Genomic DNA, 21,804 nt, shown 5'->3' with positions numbered 1-21,804 from the left:
GTAGTTTTTGGCTTTGGTTGAGTCTAAGCGGTGTGTCTTCAAGTGTCGTGCATGCATTTTATGCATCTGTTGTCGCTGTTGGCTGTTGCTGACTTGCCCTCTTGCTTTTGCTTTGCATGCACTCTCTCCGTTTCTCTCTCTGCAAACATAAACCTCGATACCAAAACACGTTTTTTGGTCCTTTTTCTTTTATGTGTAGTAGTAACTCTACCAAGGCATGATAAGCCCACATATTCGCCACCGCCGTTAAGCTTCTCTTTCTCTTTATTACAGTACTATTAGCTCATTCAGTTGCCGGTTGACTCACTTCCTCTCCCTTCCCCTTCATTTCAAGTGAAGTGGGCGATTCGTGATTCCTTGTTGCTTATCTGAATGACTGATTTGAACAAGGTTGGTGGGTCGGTTTTATTGTTATTATCGTGCTTTTTTTTTTATTCATATTGAAAATTGGATGTTGTGCATGGGGATGTTTCGTTGATGAGATTATAATCAGACATGAGGATGAAAGGGGTGTGTATTGTTAGGGATTTGATTTCGATTTGATGCTGTGTTTAGATAGAGAGCTCGATTTGAGTTGGAGGTGAATGGGGTCCAAGATTTGCATGAATTCCTCGTGTGGAACTGCTAGCACCCATGAATGGAAGAAGGGATGGCCTCTGCGATCTGGTGGTTTTGCTCATCTCTGCTACCGTTGCGGGTATTTCTGCTCTCTCCTCCTTCATTTTTGTTACCAATTCAATTTTGCATTCCACATTTTGGGATTTTGGGATTTAAATTTAATGCTTTGCTTGCTACTGCTGCTTGGTTTATCATGCGTATTGCTTTATTATGTGTTTTTCCTTTTATTTATTTTGTTACTTTCTCTAAATTGAGATTTTGGCTCCCACGTATCTCTCCCGAGTTAACAATTTTTCATTTTATGGTTTTACCCTTCGTCTTTGGGACATTTAGCGTAATTATGAAACAAAGGCAAAACAATTCACAACCATAGCATTTAAGGCCAATCAGCCCATCGGTAAGTATTACTACTAATTACAAAAATCAGCTAGGTGCTTTTGCTAAAAATTGCACTTGCTATTCTTTCCAATCCCCTTAATGTTTATATATTTATACTGCACAAGTGGAATTAATGGGACTCCTAAGCAACTACTAGCTTCTCCCTTCCCCTACCACACCACTAAAAGGCCAAAAACGAAGGAAAAATATAACTTTATAGACCCTATAAGCACCAAGGATATTCTGCGGCTAATCTGGTTTTCAACAAGATGTTTGTGGTTAACTATTCAAACAATATAAATTTTGAGTCATTCTTACAAGAAGTTGAATATGCACCTTCAATGTATCTAAAGTGAAGTGCTGATGCTGCTAAGATGGGGGCTGCATGGAATTCCCCTTCTCTTAGAGGCTATGCATTTGGTGCATGATTGTCGACCTTCAACTGAGAAATTGTTGTTAAATAAGTTTTTAATTTTAAGATGATAGTGTTGTTTTGTTCATGTATTCACTCTTTAATTCTATTGATTTTCAATGCTTTCTCTTACTTTTTTCTCGGTCTGCTGGCTCCTGTGATTAAGCTCTGCCTATGAGGATAGTGTTTATTGTGATACATTCCACTTGGAGGAATCTGGATGGAGGGAGTGTCGCTTATGTGGCAAAGTAAGCTGATCTTATAAAAGTTCAAACGATATTCAATTGTTTAACATTTTAAGTAATTCAATCTGGTATGGCAGCGTCTTCATTGTGGTTGCATAGCCTCCAAGTATCTGCTGGAACTCCTAGATTATGGAGGTGTTGGGTGTACCAGCTGTGCAAACAGCTCCCGACTTCATTCAGTTAGAAGAATTCAGGTACTCTTTTTTTCCCACTCATCTGAAAGATTGTGTCACCTGGTTTCATATTATAAAGTCATTTTTTGGTGTTAACATGATTTTTCCATTCCATCCGCACCTATAGGAACCCTTGTTCAAGGGTCATGGGAAAGAGTTGATGCTTCTTTAGACTAACTTAGTTCTCCTGCTAGCCTTTTTTGTTTTGCTTCCTTTGTATTAATTCTCTCGGTTGTGGCACGCGACTTCCATGCAAGGAAGATCTAGGAGGCAATATTTTTAACGGTAGAAATGGTACACTAAGTAGTTTGGTCTTTAGACCATTTGACTGGTTGTATTCTTGTTGCTTCCTACTGTTATTTTCCCTTCTGTGATGCAGACGCATGGTGATGAAATTCCCAATGGATTTAGTGCAATGCCAATGAATAATGCTGGATCCAGTTCTGTTGAAAGTAAAGCAGTTGGTGATCATGTTGATGAGAGAACACTTGCACAATTGTGCAAAATCATGGAGGCTAATGAATGCAACCTCTTGCCTCAATCTCAAAGAGGTGATCCAAATGCATCTCTTGGGCAACACAGAGGAGAGGAAGCCATGTGTTCCGTTGGGGAAGTGGGTGCTGGTTTTTCAAACTCTATGCAACCATATGTTCGACCACCTAACTTTGCGCAAACAGACAATGCTAGACCAGCATTAGACATTAGAGATATTCATGATTCACTTTCACAACCTTCTTTGAGTATGACTTTGGGAGGACCATCTGGGAATCCAAATTTTGTTCTACCTTTTTCCAGTGGGCTTGCTGAGGGAAAAGAACAGAGCAAAATGTCGTCCTCTTTTCAACAAGGGCAGCGATCTCGTCCAATATTACCCAAACCCTCAAAAAATGGTCTAGCGACAAGTTCAGAAGTAAACAAAAGCATGGTTCCCCAGGCGCGAATTGCAAGGCCACCAGTTGAGGGACGGGGGAAGAATCATTTACTTCCTCGGTATTGGCCAAGGATTACTGACCAAGAGCTGCAGCAACTATCAGGAGAGTATCCATGATTGTTAGCTTAAGTTTCTAAACTTTTTTTTCTTAGAATAATATCTGTTTATGTGATATATGTAGTGTTGTTAAGTCTGTTGATTCAAATGTGTTGTTTACCTTAAGTTTGCAAATTTAAAGTTTGAAATCTACCATTGTCCCACTGTTTGAGAAGGTTCTCAGTGCCAGTGATGCTGGTCGAATCGGTCGATTAGTGCTCCCAAAAGCATGTGCTGAAGTAAGTTTGACGTATACTCACCTTCATGCCTTTTTCTCTCCCCCCCACCCCACCCTCCCTAACAATTTCCTCGCCTCCACCCTTTCTCCAATCTTTTCCTGGCATTGCATTTGTGTGAACTAGAAATCATTGCAGGCGTATTTTCCTCCCATTTCACAATCAGAAGGTCTTCCTCTAAGGATTCAAGATGTAAAGGGGAAAGAATGGACGTTTCAGTTCAGGTTTTGGCCAAATAACAATAGTAGGATGTATGTCTTGGAGGGTGTAACACCTTGTATTCAGTCCATGCAATTACGAGCAGGCGATACTGGTATGCTTTGTTCCTTTTATTGCTGAGAACACAATTTATAACTTTGCTTGATATGTATGCTTTTCTATCTTATTTGATTCTGTATCGATAATTTTTTTTTGAAAAAAAATGGTGTTTCTCATGTAGATATCTGCATTGGTGTTATTTCTTTCCTTAATAATCTGATGGCTTTCTTCTATATTCTGCTACATCATGCTAGTGGGAAGTCAACTTGTATTGCAGACCTTTAGTTTTCTTTCTCTTATGTAATGGTATAAACTTTTCTCGTTTATTGCAGTAACATTTAGTCGAATAGATCCTGGAGGTAAACTTGTTATGGGGTTTCGGAAGGCGACAAACTCTGATACACAGGTCAAGCATCATGGCAAACATTCTCTAACATGTTCAAACGTGATTGGATTTCTTTTCTAAACTAACTTATAGTTTACATGAACATGTACCAATAAACAGGAAGGCCAAACATCTTCCCTTCCTAATGGTGCACATTCTGGGGAAACTTCCAATTCTGGTGGCATTGAGAATTTGTCTACAGTGAGTGCTTACTCTGGTCTTTTTCAGACCCCAAAAGCAGGAAAGGATCCTCTTGTAAATTCTCTGTCTGAACATTTGAGTTTGGCTGATGGAACCATCAGTTGGGGTAGAGGTGAGAACCATGGAGACGGAGCAAATGAGGATCCAGTGCAGCAACCAGCAGTGAATGCAGAGAAGAAGAGGACTAGAAATATTGGGTCCAAAAGTAAGAGGTTGCTGATGCATAGTGAGGATGCTTTGGAGTTAAGGCTCACGTGGGAAGAAGCACAGGACTTGCTTCGTCCACCCCCAAGTGTCAAGCCTAGCATTGTGACTATTGAGGACCATGAATTTGAAGAATATGATGTATGTAACAGTCACTGTTTTTCTTTGTTGAAATGATGCCATGATGGTGTGCCAATGCAAATTCATATTTTACCTGGTTTATTGGTAGCTGTGTGATCAATGCTGTTTGTTTTATTTAGGAACCCCCTGTTTTTGGAAAGAGAACTATATTTGCAGCTCAACCATCTGGGTAAGACTTACATGATGTATTTCTCTATATTTTCTTTGAGTAATGGGAAAATGACAATTGACAAAGTTATATGTGGCGATAGTATTTGTCTATATTTCTCATTGGTTCCTGGTAGAGCTAGTGAGATTATGTTAGGGTGTCTGGCAAAGGTGTCTAAACTCTAAAACATTATTTGAACATGTCTTATGGCATTCTAGAGTCTGTTGTAAGAGCTCTAAGTTTCGGAGCTATTTCCTGGTCGTGAATGCTGAAAAAGTTTCAATGTTAAAAAGCTTCCTTTTGAGGGTGGTCAAGCCCTTTAAGTTTTCATTTTGGAAAACTAGAATATGAGTTTGGAAAACTTTGGTTTCATGCCCACTCTCTGATCTGTTATCTTGTTGAATATGTCTCATGCGTTCATCTTTTAAAGAGAACTTTGAATTTTCAGTTTGCTAATGTGTTTTTGTTCGAAAATTGTTGGAAGTGGTTCTTACACTAGGAATTATATTAGTTTATCGTGAATTATAGATTCATAAATGCTGGAACACTAAAATCTCACATTGCTGCATATATGATAAAGAACGTCTTCATATAGTTCTTTTTTTCCTAATAGTATTCATCTAATTCTGAATGGTATGAGGATTTTCTGTAGGGGACAGGAGCAATGGGCCCAGTGCGATGATTGCTCCAAATGGCGAAGGTTACCCGTTGATGTTCTTCTCCCTCCAAAGTGGACATGTTCAGATAATGTTTGGGATTCAAGCAGGTGCAACATTTTTCTTTGTTTGTTATTTTTTTTTTTTTGAAGATTGCTACCAATTGGATCTACTTGTGGGATGAAAAGTTTGTTTTGATGTTTATGCTCCGCTGATTCCAAATGATGTGCTCCTAGGTGTTCATGTTCTGCATCAGAGGAGATTAGCCCAAAGGAACTGGAGAATCTTCTTCGAGTGGGTAGAGGTAGGACACCATTCTGTCAATAGTTTTGTGGATCGTTATGCTTTAAAGATGATTTTAGGAAAATAAAACAGGTGTTCTTTCAAGAGGAAGATGGTTCTTGAATGCTTGTTATAAATGATCCTTTAGTCGTATGTGCTAGTGCTCATTAGTTTTGCACATATTTGAGCAAAGTAGACAGATGGAAATCTTTGTATTATATGTTGTTTGACAACTACCCATTGCTACCAGTTGCAGTTGAGTTCTATTCTGTGAAAAATCCATGAATTTGACAGTGCTGCATAATTTTCCATCATTTGGCATGAATTTTTTTTTGGCATGTATGGTTTTGTCCTTTTCAAATTTCAAAGTACTCCCTGACTTCTTTCTCCCCCTGTCTACCTTTTCCCAGATTTGAAGAAGCGAAAAATTCTAGAAAGTCCTAAGCTGGCCACAGAACGTGAACCTTCAGGCTTGGATGCTCTGGCTAGTGCTGCAGTTTTAGGAGACAAAATGGGTGATGTGGGGGAGTCTTCAATTGGAGCTACAACAAAACATCCCCGACACCGCCCTGGCTGTACCTGCATTGTGTGCATTCAGCCTCCAAGTGGGAAGGGAAAGCACAAACCTACATGCACCTGTAATGTGTGCATGACTGTAAAGCGCCGGTTTAAAACACTCATGCTGCGGAAGAAGAAACGTCAATCAGAACGTGAAGCAGAAATTTCCCAGAAAGATAATAATGGCCACAAGGATGAATCGGAGCTGAATGACACAAGACTTGATCATTCAGAGAATGAAGGAAGCCACAGCAGAATTCAAGCTGAGGTAGCTGAGACCAGTACTGGACAAATAGACCTGAATTGTCACCCCAATCGTGAAGACCTGCAACTTGAAGAACAAGGATTGAATATGATGAGTCTTGTTCAAGCTGCTGGCATGCCGATGGAAAATTATATAAAGCAAAATGGGCTTCCAAGCCTAATAAGTGAGCAACAGGGTAGCCTTGGTTCCCATGCACTATCACAAGCTAACAAAGAGAATGAGAGACACCTATCTGATGAAGAGTTTCTTGCATCTGTAGGATGGGAGCATGACAACAGAAGTGATGAAGGGCATAAGGAGCCCAGTTTGGAGAGAAATGGTCTTCAGTAAAAATGTCCTCATATTTAGACTCTTTTTTTTTTTTTCTCCTTTTTACAATTATAATAATTTTGTTTTGCCTGTTTCTAATATGTTGGTGTTTGTCTCACACCTCCACACACTGTAATTTCCTTGTTAATTTGTTACCTTAACGAGTAAATTCTCTCTCTCGCCTTCCATATACATGTGCGGAATTGTTATGGTTGTGTTGTAATTTATACTGCTCGATGCTAGGCTGCTGGCTGGGATTTGGTTTATCAATTCTCTCTCATTTCGGAAAAATGTAAGGATAGAGACAAAATGAATTTCCCAAATACAGAAAGAAGCAATAAAATTCACACAAAATTAAGTAATTAGTCGGTGTAGGTTAATTGCTTTTCGACATTACACAATCTATATATTCAACTTTTGACAATTGGGTTACTCCACTTGCTTGCGTTGATAGCTTAATATACGGAACTGCTTTAATTAGGTTTTTATTTCTTTCATTTTCTTACTTTTAACCCTATTAAAATGGTGTTGGCATGCATGGCATCTTGGTGCATTTATGATATAATTCAAATACAAAATTAACCATATATGTATAGGCACAGTATGTGTCTTGAAAACATAGAGGTATAGGTGCATTCACCTGCTATCATACTTGGACTGTTTGATTGTAATGTTGAAATGTCGTTGCATTGAGGGACAATGAGAGCTGAGAATTAAAACGTAACGTCTGCTGTAAGGTGAGGGTGGTGAAAACTGACTGTTACGTAGTGGTGATGATAGCTGGATTGGTAGTAGGACAGATATTATTAATACATACATATGAGCAACGTACGCTGATGTTGCTTACCAATGTTTGCTCTTTTTTTCTTGGCTTAATTAACAATAAATAAATGAAATACGGACCCATGATTGAAAATAACACAAGTTAATTAAGGAGTTTAGCATGTTAATTAATTTGAAAGGGTTTGATTGACATTCCATCCAAAGTACTGAAACTCAAGGTTGACAGACAGTATATATATAAAATAGTTGCATGCTAGTGCTACGCAACAACATCCCGTATGATATGGGTATGGTTATGGAGTATTTTCAGTACTTGAATTAAGCGGGATAGACATTAGAGGGAAGCCTGGGGCTTGCAACCGCAACCAGCGGTTTGCCAAGAAAGAGATTTTCCTTTGCCTCGGTTAGATTGATGGCTTGCCCTTGCTGGTCAGGTGGGATGCTCCATGTGAAACACTGCAGCAGCCTAGCAAACAGCATGACAGTCATGGAAGTCCCGAGCAAGACTCCCTTGCAGCCACGCATGCCAGTGCTGAAGGAGATGAAGCGCAGATCTGTCTCAGTCAGCGACAGTGGAGTTCCATGATCAGCCTTGAGGTGGCGCTCTGGCTTGTACTTGAGTGGCTCATCCCAAACTTTAGGATTCCGACCCAGCCCTGTCCGGCTAAGGAGCAGATGACTCCCTTTTGGGATAAAGTAGTCGGCAACGGTTGTATCCGCCACGGACACGTGCGGAACATTGAAAGGTGCTATTGGGTGGAGCCTGAAGGCTTCTCTGGCGCATGCCTTGACATAGTTGAGCTTGGCAAAATCAGATTCTTGGACCAGTCTCCCCCTTCCAACAACTTGTTCTATTTCTTGTGTGGCTTTCTCAAGTATCTCGGGTTGGTTTAGCATCTCAGCAAGTGCCCATTCTACAGCGTTGGACGGATTATCTACCGTAGCAATCATGAATTCCTACAAAATTAACACAAGACATAATGGATGAAAAGTTTGTATCTCTTGCATGAACACTACTGTCTTTTTTTTGAAAGATAATAATTTTCATTAAAAGGAGAACCCATAGGTTAACTCCATTCAAAAGAACCAAAAACTGCAATTTTGAGGCATATGCATGAACACTACTGTCTACTGGTAATATATCCCATCCCATCCCATGCATGCATTAAGATTTATTCCATACATTTTATCTCAACATTACTATTATTTTAAGAACCGTGCCAATTAGATTTATGTGCATGCATGCGAGCGTGAGCGAGAGAGTATATTGAGAGAGGCTTACAGTAATTTGAGCCTTGATCTCTTCCATTGTCAGTAAAGGCTTGCCATGCTCATCTCTCAAAGTAATCAAGATATCAAGCAAGTCCTCCTCATCCTCCTTGTCGCCATTTTTCCACTGCTGAATCCTCTCTTCGATTATGGGATCATGGTATTTTCCAACAACCTGAAGAGCCTCGTCCATAATTTTTTCATGGCCATCCAGATCAAGCCCTCTCAAGCATGGAATGTAATCAGATATGCAAAACGAATAAAGATAACTAAGAATAGTGAAAAGGGCGCCGACGTGCTCTTCTTCCTCAAACCCTGGTCCTCCATCTTCCTTACCCTCCCCAAAGTACCTCCTGTTAAAAAGCAGCTTCCTCGGCAGATTGCCGCAATATTGTTGTGCAGCCACCCTTACGTTCACCAGGCGGCCTTTATCTAAAGTCTTGCATTGGTTATACACGTAACGCACAAGGTTATCGGCTTCTTCTGCTCTTTTTTCATGAAGCCACCGATGTTTCGTTGGGGAAAGCAAATCAGTGACCATAACTTTCTTCATTTTTTTCCATTGATCTCCTAAGGGCACGAGAGCTGTTGTTAAAAAGCCTTTGGTGGTGACGTCTGTGGACATGCTAATGGGTCTTGATGCAAAAACAGCGTCCTGTTTTTTCAGGAATTCACGACTGATTTCTGGACAGGTGACAGGAATGACATGCACATTCCCAAAGCGGATACAAGCAATGCCAGCATCCACTTGTTTCATGAGCTCATGTAACCATCGAAACGTGGGCTTGTTTTTGACCATTTCAGGGAGGTTTCCCACGACAGGCCAAGGTTTCAGCAGGAGAGGTGGGAGAGGAGGTTGTTTCGCCTTCTCAGTGCCTGCCAATCGGAATTTGAAGAAGCAACACAAGGCGAAAGCCATGACAACAAGGGTGGAGGAGAAGCTGAGCAAAGTAGCAAAAGAAGTGGAGGACACACCCTCGAGAGCGCCGTGGAGGGAGGAATTGGCGTTCGCCATGGCTAAAGAGAACATCAATCTTATCCTTATCATGTACTGTATCTGTTCTGGTACATTATCTGAAGCTTAATGAAGTGTCAGTTTATAGAGGAGGAATCCACCGAGTGATGAGTGATGAGAATCGTTTTGTCACTCCAGAACAGAGAGAATTAAAGTGAGTTAATAATTTGCCATACATTTCATGCCAGGAGTGGAAAATAGGAAGGACTTGTTCGACTGACATTACTCTCTTTCCATTTATCCTTATCCGCAACACAACTCATATTCAACATGCATTGCTCCCATTTTGATGATGATGACTTGTTCCTTTGCCAAATGCTTTGAAGTAATTGGTCCAAATTAATTGATACCTGACATCCTGATTCCTCCCTTCTCCTCGTACTCCTAACAAATTAAATGCACATCACTAAAATTGTAGAACCGCAGGTGGAGTTATTAGCAAACGTTAATGTTTCTTGTAAACTACTAGGAGAAAGCCTTGGGGAGGATAATCTTGTTTATTTCAAAAGTTTATTAAATTACAATTACATGAGGTAAATGCATAGATGTGAGTAAGTAGTCATACGTACTAATTACAATAACACAGCCCTTAAATTGGAAAGAAAAAATTTAGGTGCACCACCACGTGCAATAAATTTAATTATTTATCTACTTTTCCAAAAAGAAAAATTTAATTAGCTTTTCAACCTTTGCTTTTTAATGATGATAGGTTTGCTTTCATTATGTTTTCATAACGGGAAAGTTACGTAATAAGAACTTACTTTCTTATTTTTTTTTATTTTTTGTTTTTAATAGAAAAATATTCGATCAATTAAGATACGATTTTAATTTTATTGAATAATTTTTTTGTTTTCATATGAAAATATACGAATTTTCGAATCTTTTTGTTTGAGAAAAAATTTGAATTTTTTGTTATGTATATAAATTGTTTTGTACGAATACACAATTTCCTTGAGTACAAGTGTAAGGTGAACATAGACCAAGATCGAAATCGTAAGACGAGATGGTTCCTTGTCAAACAAGTGCATTTGTTTAATATGTAGCATATGATCATCTTACACGCTGATTAATGTGACAGGTTTGCCTTAGTATTCACTTAATCATCGATTCTAACCACCATGTCCGACAAATATAGGGTTTGACATGGTTACTATTGCCACTGTATTTAAATGGTCCGGCGGAGATTTTTGTCCTATTTCTGGTCGGGTTGATATAAACAATCCATCCGACATGGTTATATATTTCAGGTTAATTGTGGGTCAAGTTGCAATGAATCTTTGTCTGTCACCATATCCAGCCGAATGGAAGTAGGATTTATGGTGGGAATTAGGTGAATATATGTACATGTTACATTGATTCCAACTCCAAAATCATTATCAAATGAGGATGGAGGACATCGTCAAGTCCGGCCTAGCTAGCATATTTTGCATTATATTATAATCATCTCCATTTCCAATGAACACCCTTTTAACCTTCTTAATTTCTAGCAATTCATTCTCCCACAAGCCTCTCTCCAACTGTCTCCGAGGAAGCAAAACGATTCATCAGCAGACTCATGGGGGACTTGGAAACTTTGGCAAAGGCCAGGATGGAGCTTGAAGAAATGTATCTGGGAATCCCAGATGACTCCGTTAATCTCACTTTCCAAGACCTTGCAGATATGAAGCCAAAGGCAAACGCTTCCGAGAAGAAGAAATCTACCAGCGTGGAACCCCTTCAAGAAGCCAAAAATCCAAAACAAGCATCGCCCTTGACCAAACCCAGCCTTGATTTCAACAGAGGCCTGCGAGCGACCGAAGATCACAGCCATTATCACCATAAGCATTATCTTGAACGTGGCTATGAAGATGACAACTTTGATTCACACATAGACATGGGTCACCATCATCATCATCATCACCACCGTCATCATGATGGTGAAAACATGCATGCATGGGATGGTCATCGGTATGGTACTGATGATCAAAGTCACCGTATCCATGCAACTAGTCCAAGAGGTCTGGCAGAGTTTAGGCATGGCGTGGAGAGAAGCATGGCCTACGATGATGAAAGCGTTATAAGCATGGCGTCTAACTATCCAGAAAGAGGGCAAAGGCGCCGGCCTGGGATTCCTCACTCCAATATATGCACCATCTGCACTACTTCTATATACATCTTCCGACATCGATGCCTGGTATGTGCTAATTAAACTAATCAAATGAGATACTGTGTTGCTATTTAATTTGATTTATCCAAACCTATAGCTGAGAACAATTTACAAATGTTTACAACAACAACAACACGCATTCTAAACACAGACCACAGATTTTGCTTTTAAATGAATCCATATATTCTAACTAAAACACTATATGGCTGAAAGCTGATGCTTAATCAGTTTATGCTGCCATGAAAAACACGTCAACTAAGATCACGTTCATCATCAGTTAGTTGTCACGTCCACCAAGTGATACTAGTATGCTTTTGCAGGTTTGTGGAAGGGTTTATTGTAGGCAATGCGTATGTATGGGCATGGGAGAAATGACAGAGGGTAGAAAGTGCATTCTCTGTCTGGGGAGGAGATTCAGCCAAAGGTAACTTACCCCAAGCCCAAGCCATTTAATTTTCCATCAGTTATGATCAGTAAGTATTGGAACGTTGCTTTGCCCGATTCGCTAATAATAAGAAAATGTGCCTGTTGATGTTTATGGTTGATTGAATAGGTACATAAAAAGAGCAGGAAAGATGGGTTGTTGTTCGAGGTATCCAAGTAGCGTGAAGCAAGCAGAGCTCAAGTGGGCAGAGAAAGGGCCTCGGAGGAGCGGGGAGAGAGCATATGGGCGCAGTGCCATGATGCCAAGATCAAGAAGCCCCGCAAAACCAAGGACTCCAACCAGGGCTCATGCTACTAGTGCCGCCCCATCTTTTGTCGCAAGCTCATCCGCCTATTCCCCTTACACTCCTACTCATCACCACCTCCCCTTATAGAGTTCCCAAGTTTTATTCCAATCACATATATTATGATAATGAATATTTTGCCAAAATTGCACTAATTCGTTTTGCTCTTTTAATCTTTATGTTGTTGCTGGTTTCGCAATTCTTTCAACCCATTCAGTGAGGGATCAGTAATAGGATGCTTTACTTTTGTGATGCTATAAATTTCACATTTTTTTTTTGAAAGTTGTTGTTCATTTCGAAGCAGAGGGTACCAAAGGATCACCTCTGGGAGAAGTACATGCTTGATTAAAGTCTGTTACTCGCCTATTTGGGGGTAACAGACCTTAATCATCACATAACCAGTCCCCAAGGGCTGTAAACAAAGAGATCACAAACACACAAAGCCTACGATACTCTTCCCAGAAAAACAACAGAGCCCTTCCTATACCTTTCCAAAAGACAAACAAAAGCAAAACCCGCCACCCTCTTAACAATTTAGGTTAGCAGAGTCGTAAACTGTACACGACCTTCCAAGTCAACACCTCCCTAGCAACTGAACATAACTATGGAGTAGCCACACGGTACAAGCCTACCCCATAAATGCCCAGATCCCCCGGGTGGTTGCATCAAAAAAGAACCCGAGTCATAAATATTCAAAGTCTGCCGTTGCCATTCAAAAGAAAAGTCGTCAGCATCTTCTGTACATCTCAAAGAACCCTTGAGTCTGTGGTTGCCATTCATATTCTATTGAACCCTCCTTTTATCTATCTATCTATATCTATATCTATATATATATATATATAAAGACAAAAACGAAATACCTCCTTAGGATGCTGGTAAAATAAGGAGAAATTTTCTATTTCTCTATAGAACCTACTGCCAATTTGTAAATTACAGGGTACTCTGGCTTCTGCTCTCTGTTTAACTTTGAATCCAATGTGAATAACAGCTCCAATTTTGGAATCGAAAACCCAACGAGAATAAAACTCTTTTTGGCGAGGTTTTGTAGATAGTTGACCTATAGATACTTTGGCTTGGGTTAACACACTACACAGAAACTAAATTGGGTCTATGCAACATTACGCAAGATGGTTAACCCAACTAAATGTTGAGCACATATACTCGACTATGGCCGGCAGAGAGGACTTAAAAAAAAAATTATGCTGAGGAAACGATAGCCACATTGACCTCAATTGGAAAAACATGGAAAACATTGGAAACTACGAGGAAAGAAAATTTATGTGTAAACATCAAAACCAACTGCGAATTTATGTGTGATGACTAGAGCCAAAAGACTTGATAAACAAAGAATAGAATGGAAATTCCAACATTCTTACTCCAGTTATCCAAGGCTTCCTCCAACCTTCCTTTTTCAATGAGTGAAGCCCCCTCCCAAAATAGATAACAAGCATTTATAGGATTTTAAGGATGAGTTGTCGAAACACGAGGGATTGGTCTAAAAGCATAATCAGTAATCCTCGTCAAATAGTATCATTATTAGATTAAACTTTACGTACATCTCTTCACTAGACCGGTCTAATCCTACATTAATAACTAATACTAATATTTCCAAATTGTCTTAAAGGTGATGTGTAAACCAAATTTGCTAACTAGTGCTATTATTTTACCAGTTTTAGAGCTGTATACTCCTTCGTAAGAAGCAAATGGAAAAGTACAGGAGAGAGGGATGTGGGCACGGGAGCTTTTCTCTTTTTCACCCGACAGAAGAATACAAAAGTTTCCGAGAGCATAACAGAAGCTCCTCCTAGCTAGATATTTTTCTGCGATCAATCAAGCTACAGTCACCTCATTGATGTCGCTCCCCCTCCCCCAAGCTAGGTTGTCCACTGCTTGCCCCATTTTCAGGCAACCCGACTATGAAATTCACCTCTTCTGCATTGCAGCTTGTTGTATTATCGAGCAAGGCCTGCCGGCACAATGGACACGACGAGTTTGACAACAGCCATGTGTCTATACACCTAGCATGAAAACCGTGGCTGCACTTGGGGAGAATTCTGACCTTCTCGCCTTCTGCAAACTCTCCAAGGCAAATTGGACAATCTGTCACGGTAAGATTTAGCCCCGATCCAAATGCTACCACTGGAATCTGGCTCAATGCACTCTTCTTGACGCCTGTAGTAGAAGCCAGCTGGCGTGCTGGGGTCTGCTCCGGGGTCCCAAAACCAAAACTGTAGCCACATCTTAGAGCACAACGGACAGCTGAATTCAACCCGAGAGCACAAATCAATGCACAGAGCAAAGCTGCTAGGACTATGACCATGTTGTTGTCAAAATTGGCCTCACTGGTGTAGGAGCCAATAGTACTGTTTAAGCTGATTGGCGGCATCGCGGTTTCCATGTCTAGGAACAGCCGATGTGGGCGGTATTGAGGAGTCACCATGGCTTGCTATAAAGAACTCCGACTTGCAACTTGCAGCCAAACTTGGAAACTGCGGGAAACGGGGATTTTCAATTCTGATTTTTTTTTCCCTTAATGTTTGGGTTAAGGTAGCTGAAGATCTTTTAGGCTACAGATATGCTGGCTCATATTCCAACCAGATAAAACCATGGAAACTGGAGTATCTGCTTGGTCACCAAGGAATAGATAAAAGGGTGCCTAGGAATGATAATTATCTTAATTTGGGACCAGAGAATACAGGAATCCAGCCAACTGAACGAAAATGGTCCTCATTTGCCATATTCAATGACTTTCTCAAAGATAATAAGAAAGAAGAGATTTCCTTACTTACCTGATATTAATGGTCCCTGTCCATGAACGCTCTTCTCGCCCTCCTACCATACTTGAAAGATGCTCAAGGGTAGGAAAAGTTCAACATCTCTAAATTAAGGCTGGCAGTAGCATGTTAGATAGCAGCAATGAGAAGATATATATCTAGAAAGAGGGATAAAGATGAAGTAGATATTTTTGGGGTGGTCACGAATGTTAGATTTGTGAGTTTGGTGGGCCTTTTTTTATTCTTCTCGAGCTAATGGCCATGGCTTCAATTCTTCATGATTTTGGCTGAGACTCTAGTGACAGAAATGTTTGATCCCACCAACACAATAATGATTTTGGACGTTCATGCTTTGCTTTTTACTCTTTTTCCCCAACCCAATTTTCATTTTGATTAAGAATGAAAGTGACGGCAACATGCTTTAAAGCTAATTACCCTCCCCTTCTATTCCCTTCCCATCCTATGATAATTGCAAATCCTGACCCATTTGAGAGGCCTTCTCGCTGGACTCTGTTCAACGCCTGTGTGCATCGTGGTCAGGGGCTCAGGGCTCATTCCCTCATGGGCCTTTAACCTATTTGCGCGTGGAAAGTTATTGGACCTAAAGCATCTATGGGTTGTGTGTTAACATGGACATTCAACAGTGGGCACACGTGGTTTAGTTAGTAGGATGATTGGATTTTTTACATTATTATTACTATTATTATTGTTATTATTATTGATAAAAGGTAAAGAAATTCTTTCATTGTAATGGAAAAAATAGAGTAAAAAGAAAAAGAAAGAGAGGCCATTTTACACGGTTATAGAAACTGCCATTTTTATTTCTTTTTATTTTGTTTCTATTTCTATGATGGTGGTTCAATGAGAGAAGAAGAAGAAGAAGAAAAAGAAGAATCGCGGTGGTGATGGAAATCCAAGATCCGCAAGCGAAACCCGGCCCCAACTTCAATTCCAGTTCGATCACGAGAATGTCGGGTCCGCAACCAAATGCAACGGCGATGTTTGGAAGCAGCAGCAGCAGCAACCACAACAACAAAAGCAGCAACAACAATAATCCTAGCAATAGCAGCAGCAGCAGTGCATTCATGAGAGGAGGTGGGGGGCACCACAGGAGGGCCCACTCGGAGATGAGCTTCCGCTTGCCTGACGACATGTCCATCATGATGATGGATCTCTCTCCGCCCTCGGATCCGATCAACGCCGGGGGAGGATCGTCCACCGCCAGCTTCGAGGAGATGGGATCCGAGGATGATCTTTTCTCCACCTACATTGACGTGGACAAGCTCAACTCCTCCGAAGCTACAAATGGACGCACCAACTGTACGGATCATAGTGAGGGGGAGAAGCTGACGTCGTCATCCACCACTGCGACGTCTTCTCGGCCTAGACACAGGCATAGTAATTCGGTGGACGGTAGCGCTTACGGAGAGGTAATGGAGGCCAAGAAAGCTATGCCTCCTGATAAGCTGGCCGAACTCTGGAACCTTGATCCCAAGCGTGCTAAAAGGTTCCTTCTTTAAGTTTCCTCTAAACAATTTTCAGTTTTTTGTTTTTAAGAAAAGATTGATTTTGCAAGAAATGTTAAGGTGATTACAAATTGTTTCTTTTGCTTTTCCAAGAAAACCAGATCAGCAACCTCAATGTTGTTGACATAATTCCTAAGCAAAATGTCCTTGGGACTAAATTGAATGCTAGCATGTTGACATGATCTTTGGAAACCAAGAGAAAAAAAAAGGATTTTTTTTGTTTTCAAATTTGGCCCAATTTTCATGGAACCAAAACAAACTTAAAGCCATTACTTTTATTATCAAGTTTGCTCTTTTATATAAGATTATTATTCATCTTTTTTTTTCAAAAAGAAAAATTCTTTTTACAAGTAGTAATGGCTTAGTTCACTTTAAGTTGATTGAACAAACTACTCGAGTAAATCTAATTAACATCCTTGTTGTCAACTCCTGAATTAAGATCTGAATACAGTGCTTGTCATGTCAAGTCTTTAGTTCACTTATGAATTTCTTGTCTAGATCTCAATATATATTGATTTCTAATTGGAATTTCCTTCAATCTCGTATGAATTAGTCACAAGTGGTTGTTCCATTTTCCTATATTTCAGAGAGAAGGCATACCATTTTTTTGTTTTAGTTTATAGTGATTCTTTTCAACCCTTTCTTCCTTGCAAGTGCTTAGATGACCAATACATTGATGAAAATCGTACTCTGTCAAATTGTGCACCAAATTTATTAACATTACAAACTGCCCTGTTTCCTTCTCATATTACTTTTCTTAAAGAGTTCTCCTCGATGAAGTGGTAGCGCTTTTAATTGTTCCTCATTATAGCTCCCATTGAGATAATCCTATTGTTTTCAAGTCTAAGCGTTTTAGGTTAGTTTATTGATTGTAAATTCATCTAATCATAGGTTTGCAAGTTGCTCTTGTATAATTTGGGAAGTTTAGCTTTGATTTCCATTTTTCAGGAATTTGTTTTTCTTTTAGGATTATGCTTGTGACAATGCTTCTTTCTAATGATAGAATACTGGCAAATCGGCAGTCAGCGGCTCGCTCAAAAGAGAGGAAGGCCCGCTATATTCTAGAACTAGAGCGTAAAGTTCAGACCCTTCAAACAGAAGCAACCACTCTTTCTGCTCAGCTAACATTATTTCAGGTTTGTCTTTGTAGATTTTGAGTTTCGCAATCATTTACGGACCTTAGTTCTGAAGAAACAATCTCCACTTTATTTACGCCACAGTGGTACTCTTTATCACATAAAAGGGCTGTTTTACATTGCCAAGTTATGTTTTGATTGTAGACTTTTTTACTTCCGATCTCATTGATTTTGCATAATGTCTACTCTTGCACATTTTATTGAAGTTAAGATACTGGCATAACTCCTAAAGCTGATGGTCATCTTGGGTATGGAATGCTGTGATGTGTGTTTTTTTTAATTATCTTTACCGTCAATAATGGGCTTTTAAGTAGGCAAAGATACAGGCAGGCATCTTACAGTCGAAAAAACATAGGATCAAGGTTTTCATGTTATATCATTGTTGCCATGCCAGACCTTTCAATTCAAAAGCATATACATGGTAATGCTTATTTTGACAGTTTTTTTCTTGTTGGTCATTTAGAGGGATACAACTGGCTTGAGTACTGAAAACACAGAGCTTAAGCTTCGGTTACAAGCTATGGAGCAACAAGCTCAGTTGCGTGATGGTAAGCACCATACCTCCGTTAGTTATATTGTTCTGGAACTGATACTATCACTTGTGGAAACTCTATATATTATAATGCCAACCGGCACCAATTTTGCCTGAATGATTGGTAAAACTTATGGTGCTCTCAATATCATACAGCACTGAATGAAGCTCTGAAGAAGGAAGTTGAGAGGCTTAAGATTGCCACTGGGGAAATAATGAGCCCCTCGGAGTCATTTAGCTTGGGAATGCACCAAATGCCATACACTGCCTCAACTTTTCTATCACTTCCACCACAACAAGGAGCTGCCGGCCCCCAGAACATGCAGTTGCCAAGCTTCACTGGTTCTCAATCTACTATGTCAACTTACCATCCACCTCAGATGAATCAACATCATCTGTCAGATATTATGCAAAATGATCCTCTTGGACGATTACAGGGGCTAGACATCAGTAGTAAAGGATCCAATCTTGTGAAAACTGAAGGGCCATCAATTTCTGCCAGTGAAAGTAGCTTCACATTTTGACACCATTGGCTTCTGACTCGCTGACTTATTTATCTCATTGTTGTGTGATAGGTTTGTAACGTTTGTTAATAGACTGACATGCAGTCGGTTAGAGAAAATACTCTTCATTTGTTTTATTATTTATTCCATTCATGGTTGTGGGATCAAGTCTTGATTGTTTATTCTTAGGGTTTTCCCAGAAACAGGGAGACCTTCTTAATTAGGTTTTTATGCGTTGTTCAAGGGTTCTTTCTTCAATGTTCAAATTTTGTTCTATTGGCTTGATGGAACATATGTATGGGAATGAAAACCTATTCCCATTAGTGATGAGATACTACCATGATCACATCCATTTCTTTTTATCTTATTTGTTAAGATCTTTGGTTAACTGTGTTTAATCGTTCCCGAACATTCATTCATGATTAGCACGAGGCTTCTGACGTTCTCTCTTTGTTTCACACTGTCCCTTTTCATCCTTTCTCCACGTTTTTGAGGCCTTCCTTTCCATTTAGCTTAAACCATGGCTGCAATCATAAACTTTCTCCCCAATAAACTTACAGGAAAATGCAAAAGTATGGACTCTGCTTAACATTGGGCTGAATCATTTACTCACTTTGACTAACCTGGCTGATGAAAATCTGGCAACATTTTCTCATGAACGCCTAGCTTGGTGGTTCCTGAGATGCACCGCCATTGATTGCCAAAGTGGGTAGGAAATAGTGTTGATCGCTCTCTCCTTGATAGGCAATTGATTTTTCAACCCAGGAGTCAAGAGACCTAGTCAATGAATTAGTTTTCTTAGCAAGCTCTAGCTCTAGTCGTGCATTTGCCTAATCAATTGACAAGTTGGTCCCACCTTTCAAGGTTGTGATGATAAGACGATAATGCTCTGTTGCGTCCATAAACTGACTCACTGACAATGATGTAGGATTGGTTCTATTTCATATTTTCCGTTAGTGTAGGATGAAGGGCAGAAAATTAAAATGAAAAAAAGGAAGTGACCAGATGATGATGCATTAATCGTGCCTGTAATGAAGCGTTGAACGATGATCTATCAAGTCTTTTCATACGGGGGCCAGCCAACTAAAGTAGAAGTTGGCGGCTACCATTTTGAGCGAAATGCCTTGTGCCATGACAATATATCTGTAAATGACAGGGTCCTATCATGGATTGGCCTTTCGTGCCAAGAACCACAGTGTCTCCACGTAATTCCAATTACAGCTTCGGTTTGTTGTTTACAATGATCGTCTTGTCTTTGTTACACTGTATATTAATTTTCCATTCGGAAACTTCCGTTTGCATTCGCAGAAGCCATTCCTATTTTCCATGTTGTGCTGTAGAATCACTTATCTTGACAATTGACTGGCAATGTTTAATTAGATTCTCATGATCACCTGGTCACCATGAGATTAGCTGGTAAAGTTAAGTAATGATTCCCATCAACCATCTGCACGATCCATTCCCATAATAGAATTGTATAAACTTTTTATACATACTGCAACCGGGTTCCTCATCAGCAATATAGATTAATGCAGATCTCATTATGTGTGTAAGTAAGAAGTCATCACCATGCTAATAATTATGTGCAACAAGTATAAAACACCAATAATTATCAGTGGACAAAAGAAAAGAGTAGCAGTAGCAGTACTCGTATTTTCTTGCTTTATTATTCATGAGAAGTTCATTACATAGAACCCTATCATGAGCAACGCTATCGTCATATCATTATTTTCGGCTGCAACAATACAAGTTTCAGTTTATTAAACTCCCAAGTCTAGAATTAGGAATGAGTCTAGCAGGAGATAGACTTAATTGTTATTCTATCTTCGGTTTGTGGGTGCAGAACATACATCCTTGCACGTACGCACACGCTTAGTTTACTCTGCAGCATAATCACAATCCACAACCATGCAATCAGTACTTGAAGTTAGTGTAACAGTAACACTGGGAATTACTTATGATTATAAAGAGAGAAAGAGGGCTTACTTGGAGCAATCAAGGTCGTAACTGAGCTTGTAGGGGCATGTAGTTCCACATTTACCAGGCAGCTCATTAACACGGTCGTAGTTGAGTCCAGGGATTTTCGCAGCGCCTTCTTTAACGCAGTTGCATTGAGCCCTACGATCCTCAGTGGTATTGGATGCAGCATTGAGTGTTTTAATGCCTTCACAACAACCTGGTGGCACGGTGCCCCCAAAGAGCCCGTAGGTGATACACGGGGTCAGCCAGTTGGTCACCTGTTCGCATGATATGGTTGCATTAACATAAGGTGCGGCTACCAACATGGAAACCAGCAGCGCCCCGAATGCCACCTTGAAGACCTTAGACCAAGCCATGGTTTTACTTGTGTTGCTATATATAGTAGTAACTCTTTTTTTAAAGAAATTTTGCTATGTATAACTTTGATTTGTAATGAGTATATACTTTGCTAGCTATTGCGTTTATATAGAGACAAGAGTGGTTGGTCCAGGAGATATCTAGCTATGGTATCCCTAGTCAAAATGGATGGCAGAAAATTATGGCTAAAGTTCAGATGATATTGCAGTTAACGTGATTGTCGGTAATCGGACAATAAAGAAAATTCAAATCAGAAGAATTTTCTACCGTTAAGATGACTGTCAGTGAGAGAGTCCAAAGTGGTCATCATCCTTCCTGTTGAGAAGGGCTTTGCGTAAGTTGATTTTGGAGCTCCATTGACAATTGGATGCTCAATGAACTGGCAGCGGCTTAGAACTTACAAGTGAGTGATAGAATCACGCAACCTCAACAGGTGGGATGACTGAAACAACCTCAGTACCTTATCTTATCTATGGGAAATTGGCGTCGCCCCAGCTTCATATTTGGTTAAAACGTGCCCGCCCAACTCATAAACCTTCTCCTCCTCCATGCACTCATT

General features: G+C 40.0%; 5 protein-coding genes across 7 annotated transcripts; 2 read left to right on the top strand and 3 right to left on the bottom strand.

The window, feature by feature from the left end:
* LOC18591094 (B3 domain-containing transcription repressor VAL1) lies at positions 1-6,762 on the top strand. 3 transcript variants are annotated; one of them, XM_018128122.1, is made up of 13 exons: positions 1-390; positions 560-697; positions 1,575-1,656; positions 1,731-1,847; positions 2,206-2,864; positions 2,996-3,092; positions 3,228-3,402; positions 3,680-3,753; positions 3,853-4,278; positions 4,398-4,447; positions 5,079-5,192; positions 5,319-5,386; positions 5,775-6,762. In XM_018128122.1, exons 2-13 carry the CDS (start codon positions 585-587, stop codon positions 6,515-6,517), a joined length of 2,718 nt encoding a protein of 905 aa, XP_017983611.1. In that variant the 5' UTR covers positions 1-390; positions 560-584; the 3' UTR covers positions 6,518-6,762. The 3 variants fall into 3 exon arrangements, with proteins under 3 accessions (XP_017983611.1, XP_007017086.2, XP_017983612.1); XM_007017024.2 differs by having other exon boundaries at positions 556-697; XM_018128123.1 differs by lacking the exon at positions 1-390 and having other exon boundaries at positions 603-697; positions 1,753-1,847.
* Positions 7,441-9,644, bottom strand: LOC18591093 (isoleucine N-monooxygenase 2). Its single transcript, XM_007017023.2, has 2 exons — positions 8,562-9,644; positions 7,441-8,236 (listed from the first exon to the last, which is right to left on the bottom strand). The coding sequence occupies exons 1-2, from the start codon at positions 9,594-9,596 to the stop codon at positions 7,598-7,600; spliced, it is 1,674 nt and encodes a 557-aa protein (XP_007017085.1). The 5' UTR covers positions 9,597-9,644; the 3' UTR covers positions 7,441-7,597.
* Positions 13,934-15,434, bottom strand: LOC18591091 (RING-H2 finger protein ATL74). Its single transcript, XM_018126571.1, has 2 exons — positions 15,227-15,434; positions 13,934-14,926 (listed from the first exon to the last, which is right to left on the bottom strand). Exon 2 carries the CDS (start codon positions 14,875-14,877, stop codon positions 14,284-14,286), a length of 594 nt encoding a protein of 197 aa, XP_017982060.1. The 5' UTR covers positions 14,878-14,926; positions 15,227-15,434; the 3' UTR covers positions 13,934-14,283.
* On the top strand, positions 15,981-19,248 carry LOC18591090 (transcription factor RF2b). The gene is made up of 4 exons (XM_007017020.2): positions 15,981-16,718; positions 17,741-17,873; positions 18,337-18,421; positions 18,562-19,248. Exons 1-4 carry the CDS (start codon positions 16,117-16,119, stop codon positions 18,927-18,929), a joined length of 1,188 nt encoding a protein of 395 aa, XP_007017082.1. The 5' UTR covers positions 15,981-16,116; the 3' UTR covers positions 18,930-19,248.
* Positions 20,518-21,325, bottom strand: LOC18591089 (non-specific lipid-transfer protein 1). Its single transcript, XM_007017019.2, has 2 exons — positions 20,895-21,325; positions 20,518-20,790 (listed from the first exon to the last, which is right to left on the bottom strand). The coding sequence occupies exons 1-2, from the start codon at positions 21,242-21,244 to the stop codon at positions 20,781-20,783; spliced, it is 360 nt and encodes a 119-aa protein (XP_007017081.1). The 5' UTR covers positions 21,245-21,325; the 3' UTR covers positions 20,518-20,780.

The sequence above is a fragment of the Theobroma cacao genome, chromosome 9, assembly GCF_000208745.1.
Source record: "Theobroma cacao cultivar B97-61/B2 chromosome 9, Criollo_cocoa_genome_V2, whole genome shotgun sequence".
NCBI lineage: Eukaryota > Viridiplantae > Streptophyta > Magnoliopsida > Malvales > Malvaceae > Theobroma > Theobroma cacao.
Note: the sequence above shows the minus strand (reverse complement) of the source record. Positions and strands in the feature narration are given on the sequence as shown.